This window comes from Oncorhynchus tshawytscha, linkage group LG12 (assembly GCF_018296145.1).
Source record: "Oncorhynchus tshawytscha isolate Ot180627B linkage group LG12, Otsh_v2.0, whole genome shotgun sequence".
Taxonomy (NCBI): Eukaryota; Metazoa; Chordata; class Actinopteri; order Salmoniformes; family Salmonidae; genus Oncorhynchus; species Oncorhynchus tshawytscha.
In genome coordinates this window covers 5,905,498-5,926,284 of record NC_056440.1, presented here as the reverse complement: position 1 = coordinate 5,926,284, position 20,787 = coordinate 5,905,498, and the positions used below count along the sequence as shown (strand labels likewise).

At 43.7% G+C, this 20,787-nt stretch overlaps 1 protein-coding gene across 1 annotated transcript in view; it reads right to left on the bottom strand.

The window, feature by feature from the left end:
• LOC112248055 (phosphatidate cytidylyltransferase 1-like) overlaps positions 1 to 20,581 on the bottom strand; it is a 55,206-nt gene extending 34,625 nt beyond the window's left edge. The window contains exons 1-2 of the mRNA XM_042331233.1: positions 20,416 to 20,581; positions 20,205 to 20,305 (exon numbers count right to left, since the gene is read on the bottom strand). Of these exons, the coding sequence (XP_042187167.1) occupies positions 20,205 to 20,264 (60 nt within the window). The 5' untranslated portion in view covers positions 20,265 to 20,305; positions 20,416 to 20,581. The remainder of the gene's footprint in view (positions 1 to 20,204; positions 20,306 to 20,415) is intronic.
• Between the last annotated feature and the right edge of the window lie 206 nt (positions 20,582 to 20,787).

Below are 20,787 nucleotides of genomic sequence, written 5' to 3'. Positions count from 1 at the left end.
GGTGTCCTTTGACAGCTCTTTGGTCTTGGCCATAGTGGAGTTTGGAGTGTGACTGTTTGAGGTTGTGGACAGGTGTATTTTATACTGATAACAAGTTCAAACAGGTGCCATTAATACAGGTAACGAGTGGAGGACAGAGGAGCCTCTTAAAGAAGAAGTTACAGGTCTGTGAGAGCCAGAAATCTTGCTTGTTTGTAGGTGACCAAATACTTATTTCCCACCATAATTTGCAAATAAATTAATAAAAAATCCTACAATGTGATTTTCTGGATTTTTTCCCCCTCATTTTGTCTGTCATAGTTGAAGTGTACCTATGATGAAAATTACAGGCTTCTCTCATCCTTTTAAGTGGGAGAACTTGCACAATTGGTGGCTGACTAAATACTTTTTTGCCCCACTGTGCATGAAGACAGGGTAAAGTGACTAGGCATCAGGATAGATAATAATGAGGTATTTGAAGGATATTCTGTGAACTTTCAATAAAATTCCCTGGTTTTCCAGAAATTCTGGTTGGAGGATTCTGGATTTTATAAATAAAATGTTTTGTGGTTGCATTTAACTGACGAAAATGCTGTTATAAGAGGCTATCAAAGGCCACCGAATGAGATAAGTGTTACTAGTAATTACCAGTTGGGGGGAGGGCCATTCAAGTGTATTTTTCCCCAGTCGTATGTGGGAAATTCCCACTTGGTTACGAATGCACCATATCTCCTTCAGTGTCAGATGCTCACTTGTGACTCTCATAAAGGGGGGTGGGGCGTTTCTCCAGGGTAACGTGATGGGCTGTCCCTTAAGTACGAGCAACACAGGGTTCATTGATCAATTCATTGAAAACTTGGTCTTTGGCTTGCTTAAATAGAGCTGGTACTACCCGACAGCTTGAATGGATGCAAGAGAAAAGCTTGTAACGTGGCTCAAGCACTTTCACGAGGTGCTCAAACCTCCTATTTTCAACCACCGAGAATGGTTTACAGTCGCGGATATGCGCCCTAAGACTGTACAGAATGTATTTTAAAACGGAAGAGCCCGGAAAAAAAATGTTCAGCTCAAATTTACTCAAGAGGCATAGCCTATAGTGTTTTTACGTAGTAAATATAAATATATTTTTATGTATTCAAATCGGGTTCACAGTGCGGACCGAACCGAGGTCCCTGTAACGAACGGTTTGGTACGAATACGTGTACCGTTACACCCATAGTTAACCTGCGAGATAACAGTCATCCGGAACAACAGGGCCTTTCTTGCAAGACTCAGGGTCGAATTCCTCGAAGCAAGGATAAAAGGCCTTTAGCTCGTTAGGGAGTTCTACATCACTGGGCACCTCATGACTCAGAGCTGTAGTACAGTAGGGTAGAGTTCAGAGCTGTGGGGGGGTGAGAGAGAGACAGAAACAGGAAAATAAAATTGTCTCTCAAAACAACGATAGCTAAAATCCTCCACTCCAAGAAAAATATGTCACACGAGTCTGTAGAATAAACACCTTTGACAACGACCTGAGAGAGAGAAAGAGACACACACACACCGCAAGAAGGGCCTTCTACACCATCAAAAGGAACATAAAATTAGACATCCCCAATTAGGATCTGGCAAAAAATACTTTAATCAGTTATAGAACTCATTGCCCTGTACGGTTGTGGTCCAACTAAGACTCGCCAAAACATCTGTGTACAACGTTTAAAAAAAACAGTTAATGCACGTAGAGAAGAATTTGAAAAATATCTGCTCATGATCAAAATCCAGAAAGGAGTCGTTAAATTCTACAACCACCTAAAAGGAAGTGATTGCCAAACCTTCCATAACAAAGCCATCACCTAGAGAAGGGTCCTCTCTCAGCCAGTTGATTCTGGAGCTCTGATCAAACACATACACACACATTATCTATATTACCTCCATTATCCCTGCACATTGACTAGGTACCGGTACCCACTGTATAAACCTCATTATTGTTATTTTGTGATATTTTAAAATTCATTTTTTTTAAACTTGGGTTTATAAAATTATTTTAGCAAATATTTTCTGTTGGTTAAGGGCTTGTAAGTAAGCATTTCACGGTAAGGTTGTATTCAGCGCATGTGACAAATTAAATTTGATTTGAAACAGACTCCACAGAGCCCAAGTACAGTATTACCATTAGACACAACCAAATCACGAGAAAACTAAAATATTATTACATGACACACTGGATAGAACTACGCAAATTTAAATGTTTTTGGCCATAAACAAAAAAAGTACACATTGGCAGAATACCTGACCAGGGCAGACAAGATTTGCTTAGAATTCAGTGTCATTATTTTATATTATTTTATAAACATGAAGTCAACTAAAAACAAGAAGGAGTGGATCCAGCAGGGACGCCATCACCAACACTGGACAACTGAAGAGTGGAAAAACATCGCCTGGTCCGACAAATCCCAGTTCCTGTTGCATCGTGCTGCTGGCAGGAACAAGGTTTTGCGTGAGCAGCACAAGTCCATGGCCCCATCCTGCCTGGTGTCAACGGTACAGGCTGGTGGCGTTGGTATAAAGGTGTGGGGAATGTTTTTCTGGCACACGTTAAGTCCCTTGAGATACCAACTGAGCAACGATTGAACGCCGCAGCGTATCTGAACATTGTTGCTGACCAGGTGCCTCCCTTCATGGCAAAGGGGTGGCCAACCCGGTACTAGATTGGTGTACCCAGTGGAGGAAAAAGTACCCAACTGTCCTACTTGAGTAAAAGTAAAAGTAAAGTAAAAGAGTAAAAGTAAAGATACTTGAGTCATTTTCTATGAAGGTAAAAGTGAGTCTCTCAGTAAAATACTCAGTAAAAAAAATATATATATATTATTATTATTATTTTTATTTTTTTAAATCAGTAAAATGTTTTTAAAATATACTTAAGTATATTATTGCAATTCCATTTAATACTTAAGTATCAAAAAGTTTTTCCCACATGTTAGCCGTTTGCTGAAACGTCATCTCAGGTACTAATGAATTAATTTCCCCAAACCCCACAGACATCTTATCAAATTAAAACACAATCAATCATAATAATGTAATCCCGCCTCAAAATTAAACTCTGCATACAAATTAAACACACACACACACACACACACACACACACACACACACACATCAAATAAATCTAATTTTGTGACAACCGAGATCACACTAATGTGACATATTCAAAACACTACTATCAGAAGCTATTTCAGAGACCATTATGTTGTTTCACTGTATACTTGTTTGTGTACTCAGAGGGTAACACAAACGCAACAACAACAACAACAACAACAAAATGTTTTATATTTCAACATGGTCTGATTGCAAAGTGAACATTTACGCAATTAGTGTTTGCACTTGTGATGCGAGAAATTGAGCTTAGCTTGTCGAACAGTGTCGCATTTCATTTGTACACAAGACATTTTAGTTGTGAAGGTGGTTTGTCCAAATGTTTGTTATTAGAATTGCAATCGGAGTGTGAAGAAACACATGTGCCAGATGTATTTCAGATTTGGTGTCTGGTTCTTCTAAATGAGTTACAGTTTTGGGTCATTGTGCCTTTATGGTCCAGTTTTAGTGAGTAAACAATTGGGACAAACTGTATTAAGTCTCTCTCTCTGTGTGTGTGTGTGTGTAATCTGAGGGAAATATGTGTCTCTAATATGGTCATTTGGCAGGAGGTTAGGAAGTGCAGCTCATTTTCTAACCTCATTTTGTGGGCAGTGTGCACATAGCCTGTCTTCTCTTGAGTGACAGGTCTGCCTACGGTGGCCTCCTTTTAGTTTCTCATGATTTGGTTGGATTCTCTCCATGGCTTCCCTCAACTAAAACCACCCTAAATAAGGAGAGAGACGATAGATTGCACTCTAAAATTAGCAAAAGGTCAGAGGCTGAGTCACCAGTCCTAATGAGCAGGGTAAATTGGGAGCGACTTGGGTTGAGGAGGGGACTGCGTGTGTGTGGTGTGTGGTGTGTGGTGTGGGTTGAGGAGGGGACTGTGTGTGTGGTGTGTGTGCATCAGTGTTCGTGTATGTTGGGTTGAGAGGGGGGGGTTAGCTGTGACATTGTGCTGTGTCACTGCCGTGTTCAGTATGTTTGTTCAGTGTGTGTGTGTGTGTGTGTGTGTGTATCTTGTCTCAGACAGACAAGGAGTCCGTGGTTTCCTTCATGAAAGAGGAGAATCCTACTCAACCTTTAATGAAGGAAGAAGACACTTTGTACGTCCGTAATTGCACCCTGTGCCCTATATAGTGTACTACTCTAGTCAAACGTAGTGCACTATATAGGGCACAGGGTGCAATTACGGACGTAATAGTGTCATTTAGGGCGTAGCGCTGAGGAGACACAACCAGGGAAAACCTGCAGACTGGGACACCTAGCACAAAGAGCTGTATATTAGGAGAGATGCTATTGGTTCAGTCTGAAACTTCCTTTTAGATAATAATGAGTAAGACGGCACGGATGGGGGGGACATGATCCCAAAACGACAGGGACAGGATGGGGACAGGACACGGGGACAGGACACGGGCCCGATCCCAAAACGACACGGGCGGGGGGGACCCGATCCCAAAACGACACGGACCTGATCCCAAAACGACAGGGACGAGACGGGGGGGACGGGACCCGATCCCAAAACGACACGGACCCGATCCCAAAACGACAGGGACGGGAGACCCGATCCCAAAACGACAGGGGGACAGGGACGGGGGACCCGATCCCAAAACGATAGGGACGGGACGGGGGGGGGACCCGATCCCAAAACAGGGACGGGGACCCGATCCCAAAACGACAGGGACGGGAGACCCGATCCCAAAACGACAGGGACGGGGGACGGGGACCCGATCCCAAAACGACAGGGACGGGGGACCCGATCCCAAAACGACAGGGACGGGGACGGGGACCCGATCCCAAAACGACAGGGACGGGGACAGGACACGGGGACAGGACACGGACCCGATCCCAAAACGACACGGGCAGGGGGACCCGATCCCAAAACGACACGGACGGGGGGGACCCGATCCCAAAACGACACGGACGGGGGGGGACCCAATCCCAAAACGACACGGACGGGGGGACCCGATCCCAAAACGACACGGACGGGGGGGACCCGATCCCAAAACGACACGGACGGGGGGGGACAGGACACGGGGACAGGACACGGACCCGATCCCAAAACGACACGGGCAGGGGGACCCGATCCCAAAACGACACGGACCAGATCCCAAAACGACAGGGACGGGACGGAGGGGAGGGGACCCGATCCCAAAACGACAGGGACCCGATCCCAAAACGACAGGGACGGGACGGGGGACCCGATCCCAAAACGACAGGGACGGGACGGGGGACCCGATCCCAAAACGACAGGGACGGGACGGGGGACCCGATCCCAAAACGACAGGGACGGGAGACCCGATCCCAAAACGACAGGGACGGGGGACCCGATCCCAAAACGACACGGGCAGGGGGACCCGATCCCAAAACGACACGGACGGGGGGGGGACCCGATCCCAAAACGACACGGACGGGGGGGGGACCCGATCCCAAAACGACACGGACGGGGACAGGACACGGACCCGATCCCAAAACGACACGGGCAGGGGGACCCGATCCCAAAACGACACGGACGGGGGGGGACCCGATCCCAAAACGACACGGACGACAGGGGGGGACCCGATCCCAAAACGACAGGGACCCGATCCCAAAACGACAGGGACGGGGGACGGGGACAGGGGACCCGATCCCAAAACGACAGGGACGGGGGACCCGATCCCAAAACGACAGGGACGGGGGGGACCCGATCCCAAAACGACAGGGACGGGGGACCCGATCCCAAAACGACAGGGACGGGGGACCCGATCCCAAAACGACAGGGACGGGGGGACAGGACACGGGGACAGGACACGGACCCGATCCCAAAACGACACGGACGGGGGGGGACCCGATCCCAAAACGACACGGACGGGGGGACCCGATCCCAAAACGACACGGACGGGGGGGGGACCCGATCCCAAAACGACACGGACGGGGGGGGGACCCGATCCCAAAACGACACGGACGGACGGGGGGACCCGATCCCAAAACGACACGGACGGGGGGGGACCCGATCCCAAAACGACACGGACGGGGGGACCCGATCCCAAAACGACAGGGGGGGGGACCCGATCCCAAAACGACACGGACGACAGGGGGGGACCCGATCCCAAAACGACACGGACGGGGGGGGACCCGATCCCAAAACGACACGGACGGGGGGACCCGATCCCAAAACGACACGGACGGGGGACCCGATCCCAAAACGACACGGACACGGGGGGACCCGATCCCAAAACGACACGGAAGGGGGGACCCGATCCCAAAACGACACGGACGGGGGGACCCGATCCCAAAACGACACGGACAGGGGGACCCGATCCCAAAACGACACGGACAGGGGGACCCGATCCCAAAACGACACGGACAGGGGGAACCCGATCCCAAAACGACACGGACAGGGGGACCCGATCCCAAAACGACACGGACAGGGGGACCCGATCCCAAAACGACACGGACAGGGGGACCCGATCCCAAAACGACACGGACAGGGGGACCCGATCCCAAAACGACACGGACAGGGGGACCCGATCCCAAAACGACACGGACAGGGGGACCCGATCCCAAAACGACACGGACAGGGGGACCCGATCCCAAAACGACACGGACAGGGGGACCTGATCCCAAAACGACACGGACAGGGGGACCTGATCCCAAAACGACACGGCCGGGGGGGGGGCCCGATCCCAAAACGACACGGACGGGGGGGACCCGATCCCAAAACGACACAGACGGCGGGGGGAGGACCTGATCCTACATTAACAGAATGATGCTCAGACATTTAAAATGTCAAACAAAAACCAAATGTTTGCAAAGTTAAACCACAGAACTATGCACAAGGACTACTTTTAACAATTTCCACTGAAAATGTTACTAAAAAACGATTTACCTGACCAGTGCAGATGCAAAGTTTGGTAACAGAATAAAGGTTTGTGTTTGGCGTTCAATGCTTTTACATTTTAAAGTGAAAAATGAGTCTCAGAATAATTCTGTTACTGAGGAATTGCCCAAATAAAGGCATAGTGTTAAAAAATGTTTTATTGTAATTTAACATTTTGTAATCCAGGTGAGTCAAGTAAGAACAAATTCTTATTCACAATGACGGCCTGGCAAAAGGCTGTGAGATACCTCTGCAAAATATGGTTGGTTACAGTTGACTCAAATACTAGATTGTTGTTAAACTATGATTTAACGATGTTACTACAGTAGGATGTGAAATACTCTGATTGTTGCAACTCAAATAGGTCTACTAGTGTAGATTCTCAAATCGTTAGGATAAATTTCCCTCTAGAAAATAGCCTATTTAAAAACAAAACTTGAAGGTACAATTACAGTATACAGGCTATAGCATAGCCCTAAGATATAGGTCAGTGTTTCCCCTATATTCATTGCCACCACTCCACCAAAAAATATTTAAAATAATTTGATGAATCCTTAGAATCGGACCTTATTGCCATTATCTCAATATAAAATGTCAAATCAGGGAGGTAATGGCTAATTTCTGTCTGAAATAAGTAGTCTATGTTCAGGAAAACAGAGATGATCAAACAATCTTATATTTGTATTTATTATGGATCTCCATTAGCTGCTGCCAAAGCAGAAGCTATTCTTCCCGGAGTCCAGCAAAATGAAGGCAGTTTATACCATTTTAAAACATTACAATACATTCACAACACACTGTGTGCCCTCAGGCCCCTACTGCACCACATATCTACAGTACTAAATCCATGTGTATGTATAGTATGTACGTTATCGTGTGTGTGTGTGTGTGCCAATGTTTGTTGCTTCACAGTAACCCACTGTTCCATAAGGTGTTTTTTAAATCTGATTCTACTGTTTGCGTCAGTTACTTGATGTGGAATAGAGTTCCATGTAGTCATGGCTCTATGTAGTACTGTGGAATAGAGTTCCATGTAGTCATGGCTCTATGTACTACTGTGGAATAGAGTTCCATGTAGTCATGGCTCTATGTAGTACTGTGGAATAGAGTTCCATGTAGTCATGGCTCTATGTAGTACTGTGGAATAGAGTTCCATGTAGTCATGGCTCTATGTACTACTGTGGAATAGAGTTCCATGTAGTCATGGCTCTATGTAGTACTGTGGAATAGAGTTCCATGTTGTCATGTCTCTATGTAGTACTGTGGAATAGAGTTCCATGTAGTCATGGCTCTATGTAGTACTGTGGAATAGAGTTCCATGTAGTCATGGCTCTATGTAGTACTGTGGAATAGAGTTCCATGTAGTCATGGCTCTATGTAGTACTGTGGAATAGAGTTCCATGTTGTCATGTCTCTATGTAGTACTGTGGAATAGAGTTCCATGTAGTCATGGCTCTATGTAGTACTGTGGAATAGAGTTCCATGTAGTCATGGCTCTATGTAGTACTGTGGAATAGAGTTCCATGTAGTCATGGCTCTATGTAGTACTGTGGAATAGAGTTCCATGTAGTCATGGCTCTATGTAGTACTGTGGAATAGAGTTCCATGTAGTCATGGCTCTATGTAGTACTGTGGAATAGAGTTCCATGTTGTCATGTCTCTATGTAGTACTGTGGAATAGAGTTCCATGTAGTCATGGCTCTATGTAGTACTGTGCGCCTCCCATTGTCTGTTCTGGACTCGGGGACTGTGAAGAGACCTCTGGTGGCATGTCTTGTGGGGTATGCATATGGGGTGTCCCGAGCTGTGTGCCAGTAGTTTAGACAGACAGCTCAGTGCATTCAACATGTCAATACCTCTCATAAATATAAGTAGTGATGAAGTCAATCTCTCCTCCACTTTCAGTCAGGAGAGATTGACATGCATATTATTCATATTAGCTCTCTGTGTACATCCAAGGGCCAGCCGTGCTGCCCTGTTCTGAGCCAATTGCAATTTTCCTAAGTCCTGTTTTGTGGCACCTGACCACACGACTGAACAGTAGTCCAGGTGTTACAATACTAGGGCCTGTAGGACCTGCCTTGTTGATAGTGTTGTTAAGAAGGTAGAAACTAGGGCCTGTAGGACCTGCCTTGTTGATAGTGTTGTTAAGAAGGTAGAAACTAGGGCCTGTAGGACCTGCCTTGTTGATAGTGTTGTTAAGAAGGTAGAAACTAGGGCCTGTAGGACCTGCCTTGTTGATAGTGTTGTTAAGAAGGTAGAAACTAGGGCCTGTAGGACCTGCCTTGTTGATAGTGCTGTTAAGGCAGAGCATCACTTTATTATGGACAGACTTCTCCCCATCTTAGCTACTACTGCATCAATATGTTTTGACAATAACAATTTACAATCTAGTGTTACTCCAAGTAGTTTAGTCATCTCAACTTGCTCAATTTCCACATTATTTATTACAGGATTTAGTGAGTGTTTTGTTCCAAATACGATGCTTTTAGTTTTAGAAATATTTAGGGCGAACGTATTCCTTGCCACCCATTCTGAAACTAACTGCAACTCTTTGTTAAGTGTATAGTGTTGAGTCATCCGCATACATAGACACTCTGGCTTTTCTCAAAGTCAAACTGGCATGTCGATAGTAAAGATTGAAAAAAAGCAAGGGGCCTAAAGAGCTGCCCTGGGGAATTCCTGATTCTAACTGGATTATATTTGAGAGGCTTCCATTAAAGAACACCCTCTGTGTTCTGTTAGACAAGTAACTCTTTATCCACATTATAGCAGGGGGTGTAAAGACATGACGTTTTTCGAGCAGCAGACTATAATTGACAATGTCAAAAGCTGCACTGAAGTCTAACATTGTTAGTGGAGAATCAATTGATTTCCCTCAGTTATTCTACGCAGATTAATCACTCTCCCTTCTAAAAACGGGCCGTGCACAGCTTTGTAGGTGGAAACGGAATACACATGTTCCTGAGAGAGTCGGATCTTTCAGGGTCATAATTGGTAATAGCTCCAACCAGTCAAAATCTAGAGCCAAATCCATCGCTAGAAAAACTAATTTTACCACTACGTTTGTCCCAGACTCTAAAAAGGTTACTCGTGTAACCACGGTTCTATGAAGTAAATGGCACATTCAATTGACTGAGGAAAACATTCTTTCAGATTGTCGCGAGCCACCAATGACTGCATTATGCAGTGCACTACAACCAGGGCCCATAGGACTCTGGTCAAAGGTAGTGTACTATATAGGGAATAGGGTGCCATTGGGGAAATATCCAGAGAGAAAAGGTCAAGCCTATTGACTGCCAGGTAGGCAGAAAAACATTCAGCAGAACAGAAACCAAAACCACAGTCCTGTAGATTATTAGGTTCTGGAATGAAAGAAGAGGAAAACATTTACAAAAATGGCATCAATGAATATGAAATAGTCTGGAAGCCTAATCACATTCAGCTACTGATTTAGACTTTAGTTTCATGCTGTCAGTTTTAACACGGTGTTAGCTGCACTCCGGGGTGAAGGTCTTCCCATAGGCACAGATCTAGGATCTGCTTCCCTTCAGTCAATCCTAGTGGTGAGGAATAAATAAAATAAAAAAAGGGACCTAGGATCAGCGTGTAGGGGCAACTACCATCTTAGACCTACTGGCTTGACAGCATGTCTGCATGCATCAATGTCTGCATGCATCAATGTCTGCATGCAGACACAATGTCTGCTTTCAGACACAATGTCTAAATGCATCAATGTCTGCATGCATCAATGTCTGCATGCATCAATGTCTGCATGCATCAATGTCTGCATGCATCAATGTCTGCATGCATCAATGTCTGCATGCATCAATGTCTGCATGCATCAATGTCTGCATGCATCAATGTCTGAATGCATCAATGTCTGAATGCATTAATGTCTGAATGCATTAATGTCTGAATGCATTAATGTCTGAATGCATTAATGTCTGAATGCATTAATGTCTGAATGCATTAATGTCTGAATGCATTAATGTCTGAATGCAGGGCCTGAGCAATGCAGAGTCTCCATAGACATGTCTTAAACAACACAGTGGAGGGGAGGGAGAACTGTAACCAGCAGGCCACGGCATATGGTTTACATTGTTTTAATGCTCATCAAACCGTTCAGTGACCACTCATGCCCTGTGGTTGGGGTTAGGGTTGCCATGGTAGCCAAAATAATGTCCGGACCAGCATTTTTATACATGACCCCCTAAGCATGATGGGATTTTAATTGCAATTAACTCAGGAACTACACCTGTGTGGAAGCACCTGCTTTCAATATACAGTACTTTGTATCCCACATTTACTCAAGTGTTTCCATTATTTTGGCAGTTATATGTATGTATGCATGTACAGTACCAGTCAGGTTTGGACACACCTACTCATTCAAGGATATTTCTTTATTTTTTACTATTTTCTACATTGAAGAATAATAGTGAAGACATCAAAACTATGAAATAACACATGGAATCACATAGTAAACATATATATTTTTAAAGTGTTACACAAATCAAAATGTATTTTATATTTGAGATTCTTCAAAGTAGCCACCCTTTGCCTTGATGACAGCTTTGCACACTATTGGTGTTCTTTCAACCAGATTCATAAATGTGTGGAATTTCTTTCTTAATGCATTTGAGCCAATAAGTTGTGTTGTAACAAGGTAGGGGTGGTATAGAGTCGATAGCCCTATTTGGTAAAAGGCCAAGTCCATATTATGGCAAGAACAGCTCAAATAAGCAAAGAGAAACGACAGTCCATCATTACTTTAAGACATGAAGGTCAGTCAATACGGAACATTTGAAGAACTTTGAAAGTTTCTTCAAGCACTGATGATGAAACTGGCTCAGAGGACCGCCAAAAGTAAGGAAGACAGAGTTACCTCTGCTGCAGAGGATAATCAATTAATTAGAGTTACCAGCCTCAGAAATTGCAGCCCAAATAAATGCTTCAGAGTTCAAGTTCAATCAACAGACACATCTCAACATCAACTGTTCAGAGGAGACTGTGTGAATCAGGCCTTCATGGTCGAATGGCTGCAAAGAAACCACTACTAAAGGACACCAATAAGAAGAAGAGACTTGCTTGGGCCAAGAAACAAGAGCAATGGACATTAGACCAGTGGAAATCTGTCCTTTGCTCTGATGAGCCCAAATTTGAGATTTTTGGTTCCAACTACCGTGTCCTTGTGTGGTTCCCACCATGAAGCATAGGGGAGGCGGTGTGATGGTGCTTTGCTGGTGACAATGTCAGTGATTTATTTAGAATTCAAGGCACACTTAACCAGCATGGCTACCACAGCATTATGCAGCGATACACATCCCATCTGGTTTGTGCTTAGTGGGATTATCATGTGTTTTTCAACAGGACAATGACCCAAAACACACCTTCAGGCTGTGTAAGGGCTATTTGACCAAGAAGGAGAGTGACGGAGTGCTTCATCAGATGACCTGGCCTCCACAATCACCCGACCTCAAGCCAAATGAGATGGATCGCAGAGTGAAAGAAAATCAGCCAACAAGTGCTCAGCATATGTGGGAACTCCTTCAAGACTGTTGTAAAATTATTCCAGGTGAAGCTGGTTAAGAGAATGCCAATAGTGTGCAAAGCTGTCAAGGGAAAGGATGGCTACTTTGAAGAATCTCAAATAAAAAATATATTTTGATTTTGAACACTCTTTTGGTTACTACATGATTCCATGTGTTATTTCATAGTTTTGATGGCTTCACTATTATTCTACAATGTAGGAAATAGTCAAAATAAAGAAAAACCCTTAAATGAGTAGTTTTGACTGGTACTGTATACAGTATATATTTTTTGTTGTAATTTTATTAGGATCCCTACAAGCTATTGCTGAAGCATCAGCTACTCTTCCTGGGCTCCACATGAAACATGACATCATACAGAACATTCATTGACAATGAACAGACGTTACCATAGAAACCAGTTACCAGAAGATGGCCCAATTGAACTGCGTTCTGTGCTGTATCCAAACTTTTGACCGGGAGTGTAACTTGACCTTTCTTCCAATCATTGTGAGAGGACAACCAACATTCCAATTACATGGCAATGCATTTCTTGGCCGCTTTAAAAACGCTAGGTTATACAGTTTCTTCAGATAAGTCTCTAGGTATCAACATTTCCATAGCAAACAAAAACAGGGAGAATCTGTAGACATGCTGAGATAAAATAACAACCTTTGCCAGAATTCAGTCAACCTTCACAAGATATATGTCCCATTTTTGCTTGACACCGCCAGATAAATAATTTAATTTCTGAGGGCATGATATTCAGTTTCAATGGAAAATATAACACGTTCTATGGATGGTCTCAAACTGCAGTCATTTATGTCTGAGATGATATGAACATGACTGGGGATTCAAACATACAGTAGCTGTATCTATTCATCATCATCAATAGTGTCTCCCAGGTCTTCCTCACATTTGTGTTTTACATGTTTTGTGTCATCAGGAAAAGTCTCTATCAACCCTTGATACAGTTTAGAAATCAACTTTGGAGGTTTGTCAGACTCCCTTAGTTTAAATCTTTGAAGCATCTGGCTTGTCCAGTGTTTGCTGCACAGAGAGAATAAAGTGTTGTATCTGCAAATATTCACCTCACCTCACCTCCGTCACAGACTGGTCTTCTCTGGCTACTGAGACCCATGTCACCATCAGACTGGTCTTCTCTGGCTGCCTGACCCTGCTGACACCCCTGTCACCATCACAGACTGGTCTTCCCTGGCTGCCTGACCCTGCTGAGACCCCTGTCACCATCACAGACTGGTCTTCCCTGGCTGCTGAGACCTGTGTCACCATCAGACTGGTCTTCTCTGGTTACCTGACCCTGCTGAGACCCCTGTCACCATCTGATCCTCATAAGATGAGGCATGACAAAGAATTATATTGCTGTACATTTTTACATTATATGAGAATATAATTAATGGTTCAATAATTGAAATAACCATTGTAGCCTACCGATGGTGTCAAGAAGGATCTTTGTATCATTCACTGATATTGTTAATATACTGCAGAATTCATCTGAGCTCCGTAGACTGGTCTTCCCTGGCTGTCTGACCCTGCTGAGACCTCTGTCACCATCTGATCCTGCTAGGACACGATGAGCATTGTGTTGTGTACTGACTGGGCACCATGACAGTGAAGTCTGTAGAGCTGTTTTTTTTTTTTTTACAGTGTCAGTGTTAAAAGTAGGGAATTAGATAGATAACTGACAAATCAATAACCTTACATTGTTATACTGACTAATAGAAAAACTCACATGGCGCTGAAAATAAACGTCCGAATATCGGTGTTCAAACGCTTTTGGCCGCTGGTTTCATCGTTTGATTGAGGAAAACATAATAGCTATGTTTAGGAGGGAGTTAATAGCCTAACAAAACTAATAGGCTAACCAATTCTAAATGACATGATCAGTTTGCAAAGTAAGGTCGAAACTAACATTAGGGTTACCACGGCCACAAAGTCATCAACCTCATTGTTTGCTACGTAAAAAAAGATTTGAACCCTAACCACAATGCTAACCTTATGCCTCACCCCAACCTTAAATTACGACAACAAAAACATTTTTTTTTTTTTTCCCCCCCAGGCATTTTTACAATACGCCTACAGCCAATGTTAACTTTCTTGACTAGCGACAACCGCAAAGTAGCCTAAGCGAAAATGACGCAATTATTCCAAAACTGAAAAAAAAAGCTTGTGGTCAGAACACATATTTCCCTACTTCAGTTAATCCATTCTGAATTTGTAATACTAAAAAATAAAAGTGTACATGGTGATATTCAAATTGTCTTTATATTTATATTTCATATTTCTAAGGTCTTCGAAAACCAAGTTAACAAACAGACAACTGACCATTTCGAATCGCACCATACCCTCTCTGCTATGCAATCTGGTTTCAGAGCTGGTCATGGGTGCACATCAGCCACGCTCAAGGTCCTAGATGACATCTTAACCACCATCGATAAGAGACATTACTGTGCAGCCGTATTCATCTACCTGGCCAAGGCTTTCGACTCTGTCAATCACCACATTCTTATTGGCAGACTCGACAGCCTTGATTACTCAAATGATTGCCTCGCCTGGTTTACCAACTACGTCTCTGAAAAGAGTTCAGTGTGTCAAATCGGAGGGCCTGTTGTGCGGACCTCTGGCAATTTCAATGGGGGTGCCACAGGGTTCAATCCTCGGGCCGACTCTCTTCTCTGTATATGTCAATGATGTTGCTCTTGCTGCGGGCGATTCCCTGATCCACCTCTATGCAGACGACACCATTCTGTATACTTCTGCCCCCTCTTTCGACAGCAGGTACAGTGGGGCAAAAAAGTATTTAGTCATCCACCAATTGTGCAAGTTCTCCCACTTAAAAAGATGAGAGAGGCCTGTAATTTTCATCATAAGTACACTTCAACTATGACAGACAAAATGAGAAGAAAAAAAAATTCAGAAAATCACATTGTGGGATTTTTAATGAATTTATTTGCAAACTATGGTGGAAAATAAGTATTTGGTCAATAACAAAAGTATGTCAATACTTTGTTATATACCCTTTGTTCACACACTGTTGCTGGTATTTTTGCCCATTCCTCCATGCAGATCTCCTCTAGAGCAGTGATGCTTTGGGGCTGTTGCTGGGCAACACAGACTTTCAACTCCCTCCAAAGATTTTCTATGCGGATGAAATCTGGAGACTGGCTAGGCCACTCCAGGACCTTGAAATGCTTCTTACGAAGCCACTCCTTTGTTGCCCGGGCGGTGTGTTTGGGATCATTGTCATGCTGAAAGACCCAGCCACGTTTCATCTTCAATGCCCTTGCTGATGGAAGGAGGTTTTCACTCAAAATCTCACGATACATGGCCCCATTCATTCTTTCCTTTACACGGATCAGTCGTCCTGGTCCCTTTGCAGAAAAACAGCCCCAAAGCATGATGTTTCCACCCCCATGCTTCACAGTAGGTATGGTGTTCTATGGATGCAAAGTTTTTACCAAAAAGTTATATTTTGGTTTCATCTGACCATATGACATTCTCCCAATCTTCTTCTGGATCATCCAAATGCTCTCTAGCAAACTTCAGACGGGCCTGGACATGTACTGGCTTATGCAGGGGGACACGTCTGGCACTGCAGGATTTGAGTCCCTGGCGGCGTAGTGTGTTACTGATGGTAGGCTTTGTTACTTTGGTCCCAGCTCTCTGCAGGTCATTCACTAGGTCCCCCCATGTGGTTCTGGGATTTTTGCTCAGCATTCTTGTGATCATTTTGACCCCACGGGTGAGATCTTGCGTGGAGCCCCAAATCGAGGGAGATTATCAGTGGTCTTGTATGTCTTCCATTTCCTAATAATTGCTCCCACAGTTGATTTCTTCAAACCAAGCTGCTTACCTATTGCAGATTCAGTCTTCCCAGCCCGGTGCAGGTGTACAATTTTGTTTCTGGTGTCCTTTGACAGCTCTTTGGTCTTGGCCATAGTGGGGTTTGGAGTGTGACTGTTTGAGGTTGTGGACAGGTGACTTTTATACTGATAACAAGTTCAAACAGGTGCCATTAATACAGGTAACGAGTGGAGGACAGAGGAGCCTCTTAAAGAAGAAGTTACAGGTCTGTGAGAGCCAGAAATCTTGCTTGTTTGTAGGTGACCAAATACTTATTTCCCACCATAATTCGCAAATAAATTCATTAAAAATCCTACAATGTGATTTTCTGGATTTCTTTTTCTCATTTTGTCTGTCATAGTTGAAGTGTACCTATGATGAAAATTACAGGCCTCTCATCTTTTTAAGTGGGAGAACTTGCACAATTGGTGGCTGACTAAATACTTTTTTGCCCCACTGATCACCCCCAAAGCCAATTCCTCATTTGGTCGTCTTTCCTTCCAATTCTCTGCTGCCAATGACTGGAACGAACTGCAAAAATCTCTGAAGCTGGAGACTCATATCTCCCTCACTAACTTTAAGCACCAGCTGTCAGAGCAGCTCACAGATCACTGCACCTGTAGATAGATGGGCTGTTTACAGATGGGCTATCTACGTACCTCATCCCCATACTGTATGTATTTATCTTGCTCCTTTGCACCCCAGTATCTCAACTTGCACATTCATCTTCTGCACATCTGCCATTCCAGTGTTTAATTGCTATATTGTAATTACTTCACCACTATGGCCTATTTATTGCCTTAACTCCCTTAACTTACCTAATTTGCACTCACTGTATTTAGACTTTTTGTTTTGTTTTGTTCTACTGTATTATTGACTGTATGTTTGTTTTACTGTATTATTGACTGTATGTTTGTTTTACTCCATGTGTATTATTGACTGTATGTTTGTTTACTCCATGTGTATTATTGACTGTATGTTTGTTTACTCCATGTGTATTATTGACTGTATGTTTGTTTACTCCATGTGTATTATTGACTGTATGTTTGTTTACTCCATGTGTATTATTGACTGTATGTTTGTTTACTCCATGTGTATTATTGACTGTATGTTTGTTTACTCCATGTGTATTATTGACTGTATGTTTGTTTACTCCATGTGTATTATTGACTGTATGTTTGTTTACTCCATGTGTATTATTGACTGTATGTTTGTTTACTCCATGTGTATTATTGACTGTATGTTTGTTTACTCCATGTGTATTATTGACTGTATGTTTGTTTACTCCATGTGTATTATTGACTGTATGTTTGTTTACTCCATGTGTATTATTGACTGTATGTTTGTTTACTCCATGTGTAACTCTCTGTGTCGTTGTATGTGTTGAACTGCTTTGCTTTATCTTGGCCAGGTCGCAGTTGTAAATGAGAACTTGTTCTCAACTAGCCTACCTGGTTAAATAAAGTTTGTTTACTCCATGGAAATACTCCATATATTGACTGTATGTTTATTTATCATGTGTATTATTGACATGTTTTTTTTAGGTCCCACTGGCTCTCTCTGTGTAGAACTCTCTGTTTGCTTGCTTCAGTATGTTTGTTTACTCTGTGTATTATTGAACCTTTCTCCCTGTTTGTTTTCAATTGACTTCCTTTCTCTGTGTAGAACTGTATGTTTGTTTCTCCCTGCTTTATTCAATGCTTTGTTTACTCTGTGTATTATTGAACCCATGTGTATTATTCCCTGTATGTTTGTTTACTCTGTGTATTATTGAATGTTTGTTTCCCTGCTTGCTGTATGTTTGTTTTCCATGTGTAACTCTCTGTGTAGAACCTTTGTCTCCCTGCTTGCTTCAATGCTTCCAACTCTCTGTGTAGAACCTCTCTTCCTGCTTGCTTCAATGCTTCCTCTCTGTGTGTAGAACCTCTCTCCCTGCTTGCTTCAATACTTCCTCTCTGTGTGTAGAACCTCTCTCCCTGCTTGCTTCAATGCTTCCTCTCTGTGTGTAGAACCTCTCTCCCTGCTTGCTTCAATGCTTCCTCTCTCTGTGTAGAACTTCTCTCTCTGTGTAGAACCTCTCTCCCTGCTTGTTTCAATACTTCCTCTCTCTGTGTAGAATCTCTCTCTCTGTGTAGAACCTCTCTCCCTGCTTGCTTCAATGCTTCCTCTCCCTGCTCGCTTCCTCTCTCAGTGTAGAACCTCTCTCCCTGCTTGCTTCATCTCTCTGTGTAGAACCTCTCTCCCTCCTTGCTTCCTCTCTCAGTGTAGAACCTCTCTCCCTGCTTGCTTCCTCTCTCTGTGTAGAATCTCTCTCCCTGCTCGCTTCCTCTCTGTGTAGAATCTCTCTCTCTGTGTAGAATCTCTCTCTCTGTGTAGAACCTCTCTCTCTGTGTAGAAACTCTCTCTCAGTGTAGAACCTCTCTCTCTGTGTAGAATCTCTCTCTCTGTGTAGAATCTCTCTCTCTGTGTAGAACCTCTCTCCCTGCTTGCTTCAATGCTTCCTCTCCCTGCTCGCTTCCTCTCTCAGTGTAGAACCTCTCTCCCTGCTCGCTTCCTCTCTTAGAACCTCTCTCTGTGTAGAATCTCTCTCTGTGTAGAACCTCTCTCCCTGCTTGCTTCAATGCTTCGTCTCTCTGTGTAGAACCTCCCTCCCTGCTTGTTTCAATGCCTCGTCTCTCTGTGTAGGACCTCTCCCTGCTTGCTTCAATACGTCCTCTCTCTGTGTAGAACCTCCCTCCCTGTGTAGAACCTCCCTCCCTGCTTGTTTCAATGCCTCGTCTCTCTGTGTAGGACCTCTCTCCCTGTTTGCTTCAAAGCTTCCTCTCTGTGTGTCTTCTTTGCCTCCTTCATTGCAGCCTGACTCTCCACTGTCTCTCCACTCTCACTACTCTCTGAAAAAGCAAAGTTATTGTTATGATAACTTATAGTAACCCACATTTTTGATTATAGCTAGCTTAATTTCAGTCAACTACTCCTGCTGAGGTCAGGCTCTGTACAACGTTAGCTTCATCCTTCCAGCCAGTTAGTTATAACTAATTACCTGTCTTCTAGCTAGACATCTGACTGAAATTCCAGAGACTATTTACCAGTTGTACACTTAATCTCCATGAGTCAGGTTTTTTTTTTTTTGATTAGGGGATGTCTGTTGACACAAAAGGAGTTGAGGGATGTAACCCCCCCCAAAAAAGACTTACTATAGCAGTTTTGCACAGATCCATACAACTGTGGGTGCCTCATCCTACGAAACTACACCGAGTTACGCTTCCACAGGCTAGATAGATCATTTGGTTAATTGCCTCTTGTCTTCCATAAACCAACCCTGACCTTATCAAGGTGTGTGTCAATTTAACATTTTATTTCTTCCTGAAATGCATTTCTCGCTGATATGAAAGATATGGTCCTTATGCTTCCAAAAGCGTACAGTAAATGATACCGTACTGTAAAATGTTCAGACCGAAACGTCGGGGGATCTTAACCTAACAGAAGACACCTTCGCCCGGTGACTTGTGTGTGAGCTGAGTCTCGATACTAGCATGTTAGATAGCAATGTGTGGCTGTCAGGCAAGTCTTCAGGGAAACAGATATAACACCACTATTTGCTAAAAATGGAAATTGTACAGGAAAAAAGAAGTTCTGAAATAAATGCAGATATGACAATATAACATTCACATGAGCCATTTCGCTCGCTAATGTTGAACATTGACCATGATTTGGCCAATGTTAGTTAAACTAGCAAGCCATTCGTAATTATCAAGGAATGAGGTCAAGTTGTCCGTCGTTGTCCCGCTAGCCCCAAGTACAACAACTTTAACACGCGACAAGAGACAAAACACCTATTTTCACTTAGTCCTGTGTCTTACCTTGTTTCCACTAACGCTGTCGGGATCCGCTCCTCTTCCTCTCATCCTTAACTCAGTCATGTCTTTCTCCTTATAGTTAACTCACCACATTAAAAACGACCCTGGAATAAAAACAAGAAGTTAAGATGATTTTCGGCTATCATTGAAATAACCGTCCGTTTCTGCAATATTGATGTGTATTGTGACAGATCATTAACAAAAAAGTAGGAACCTTCTCTCAACCGAATGTGTTGCATTTGTTTATCGCCGCAGTTGTTTGGTGGCGCTGCGGTGAACGACCAGCCTATCCCGAACGACCGGCCTATCCCACCGGCCTATCCGAACAGCCTATCCCCGAAGTCTCTTTCTGACTGACTCAACGAGGGACTTCTATTAACCTGAACCGCGGGTGAACTGATGTGTCCCGTGAACCGGGAAATGTGGTGAGGGAGAAGCGCCCTCTTAAAATCGAATGGTAATCTGCGACGCTTGGTCATGTTGTTAATAATACATAAATAATAAAGTACCTTGGTGCGTCCAGAATTATACAACATATATTTTCCATAAAATCATTCAGTGGGTAGGCATTTAATTTTTTATTTTC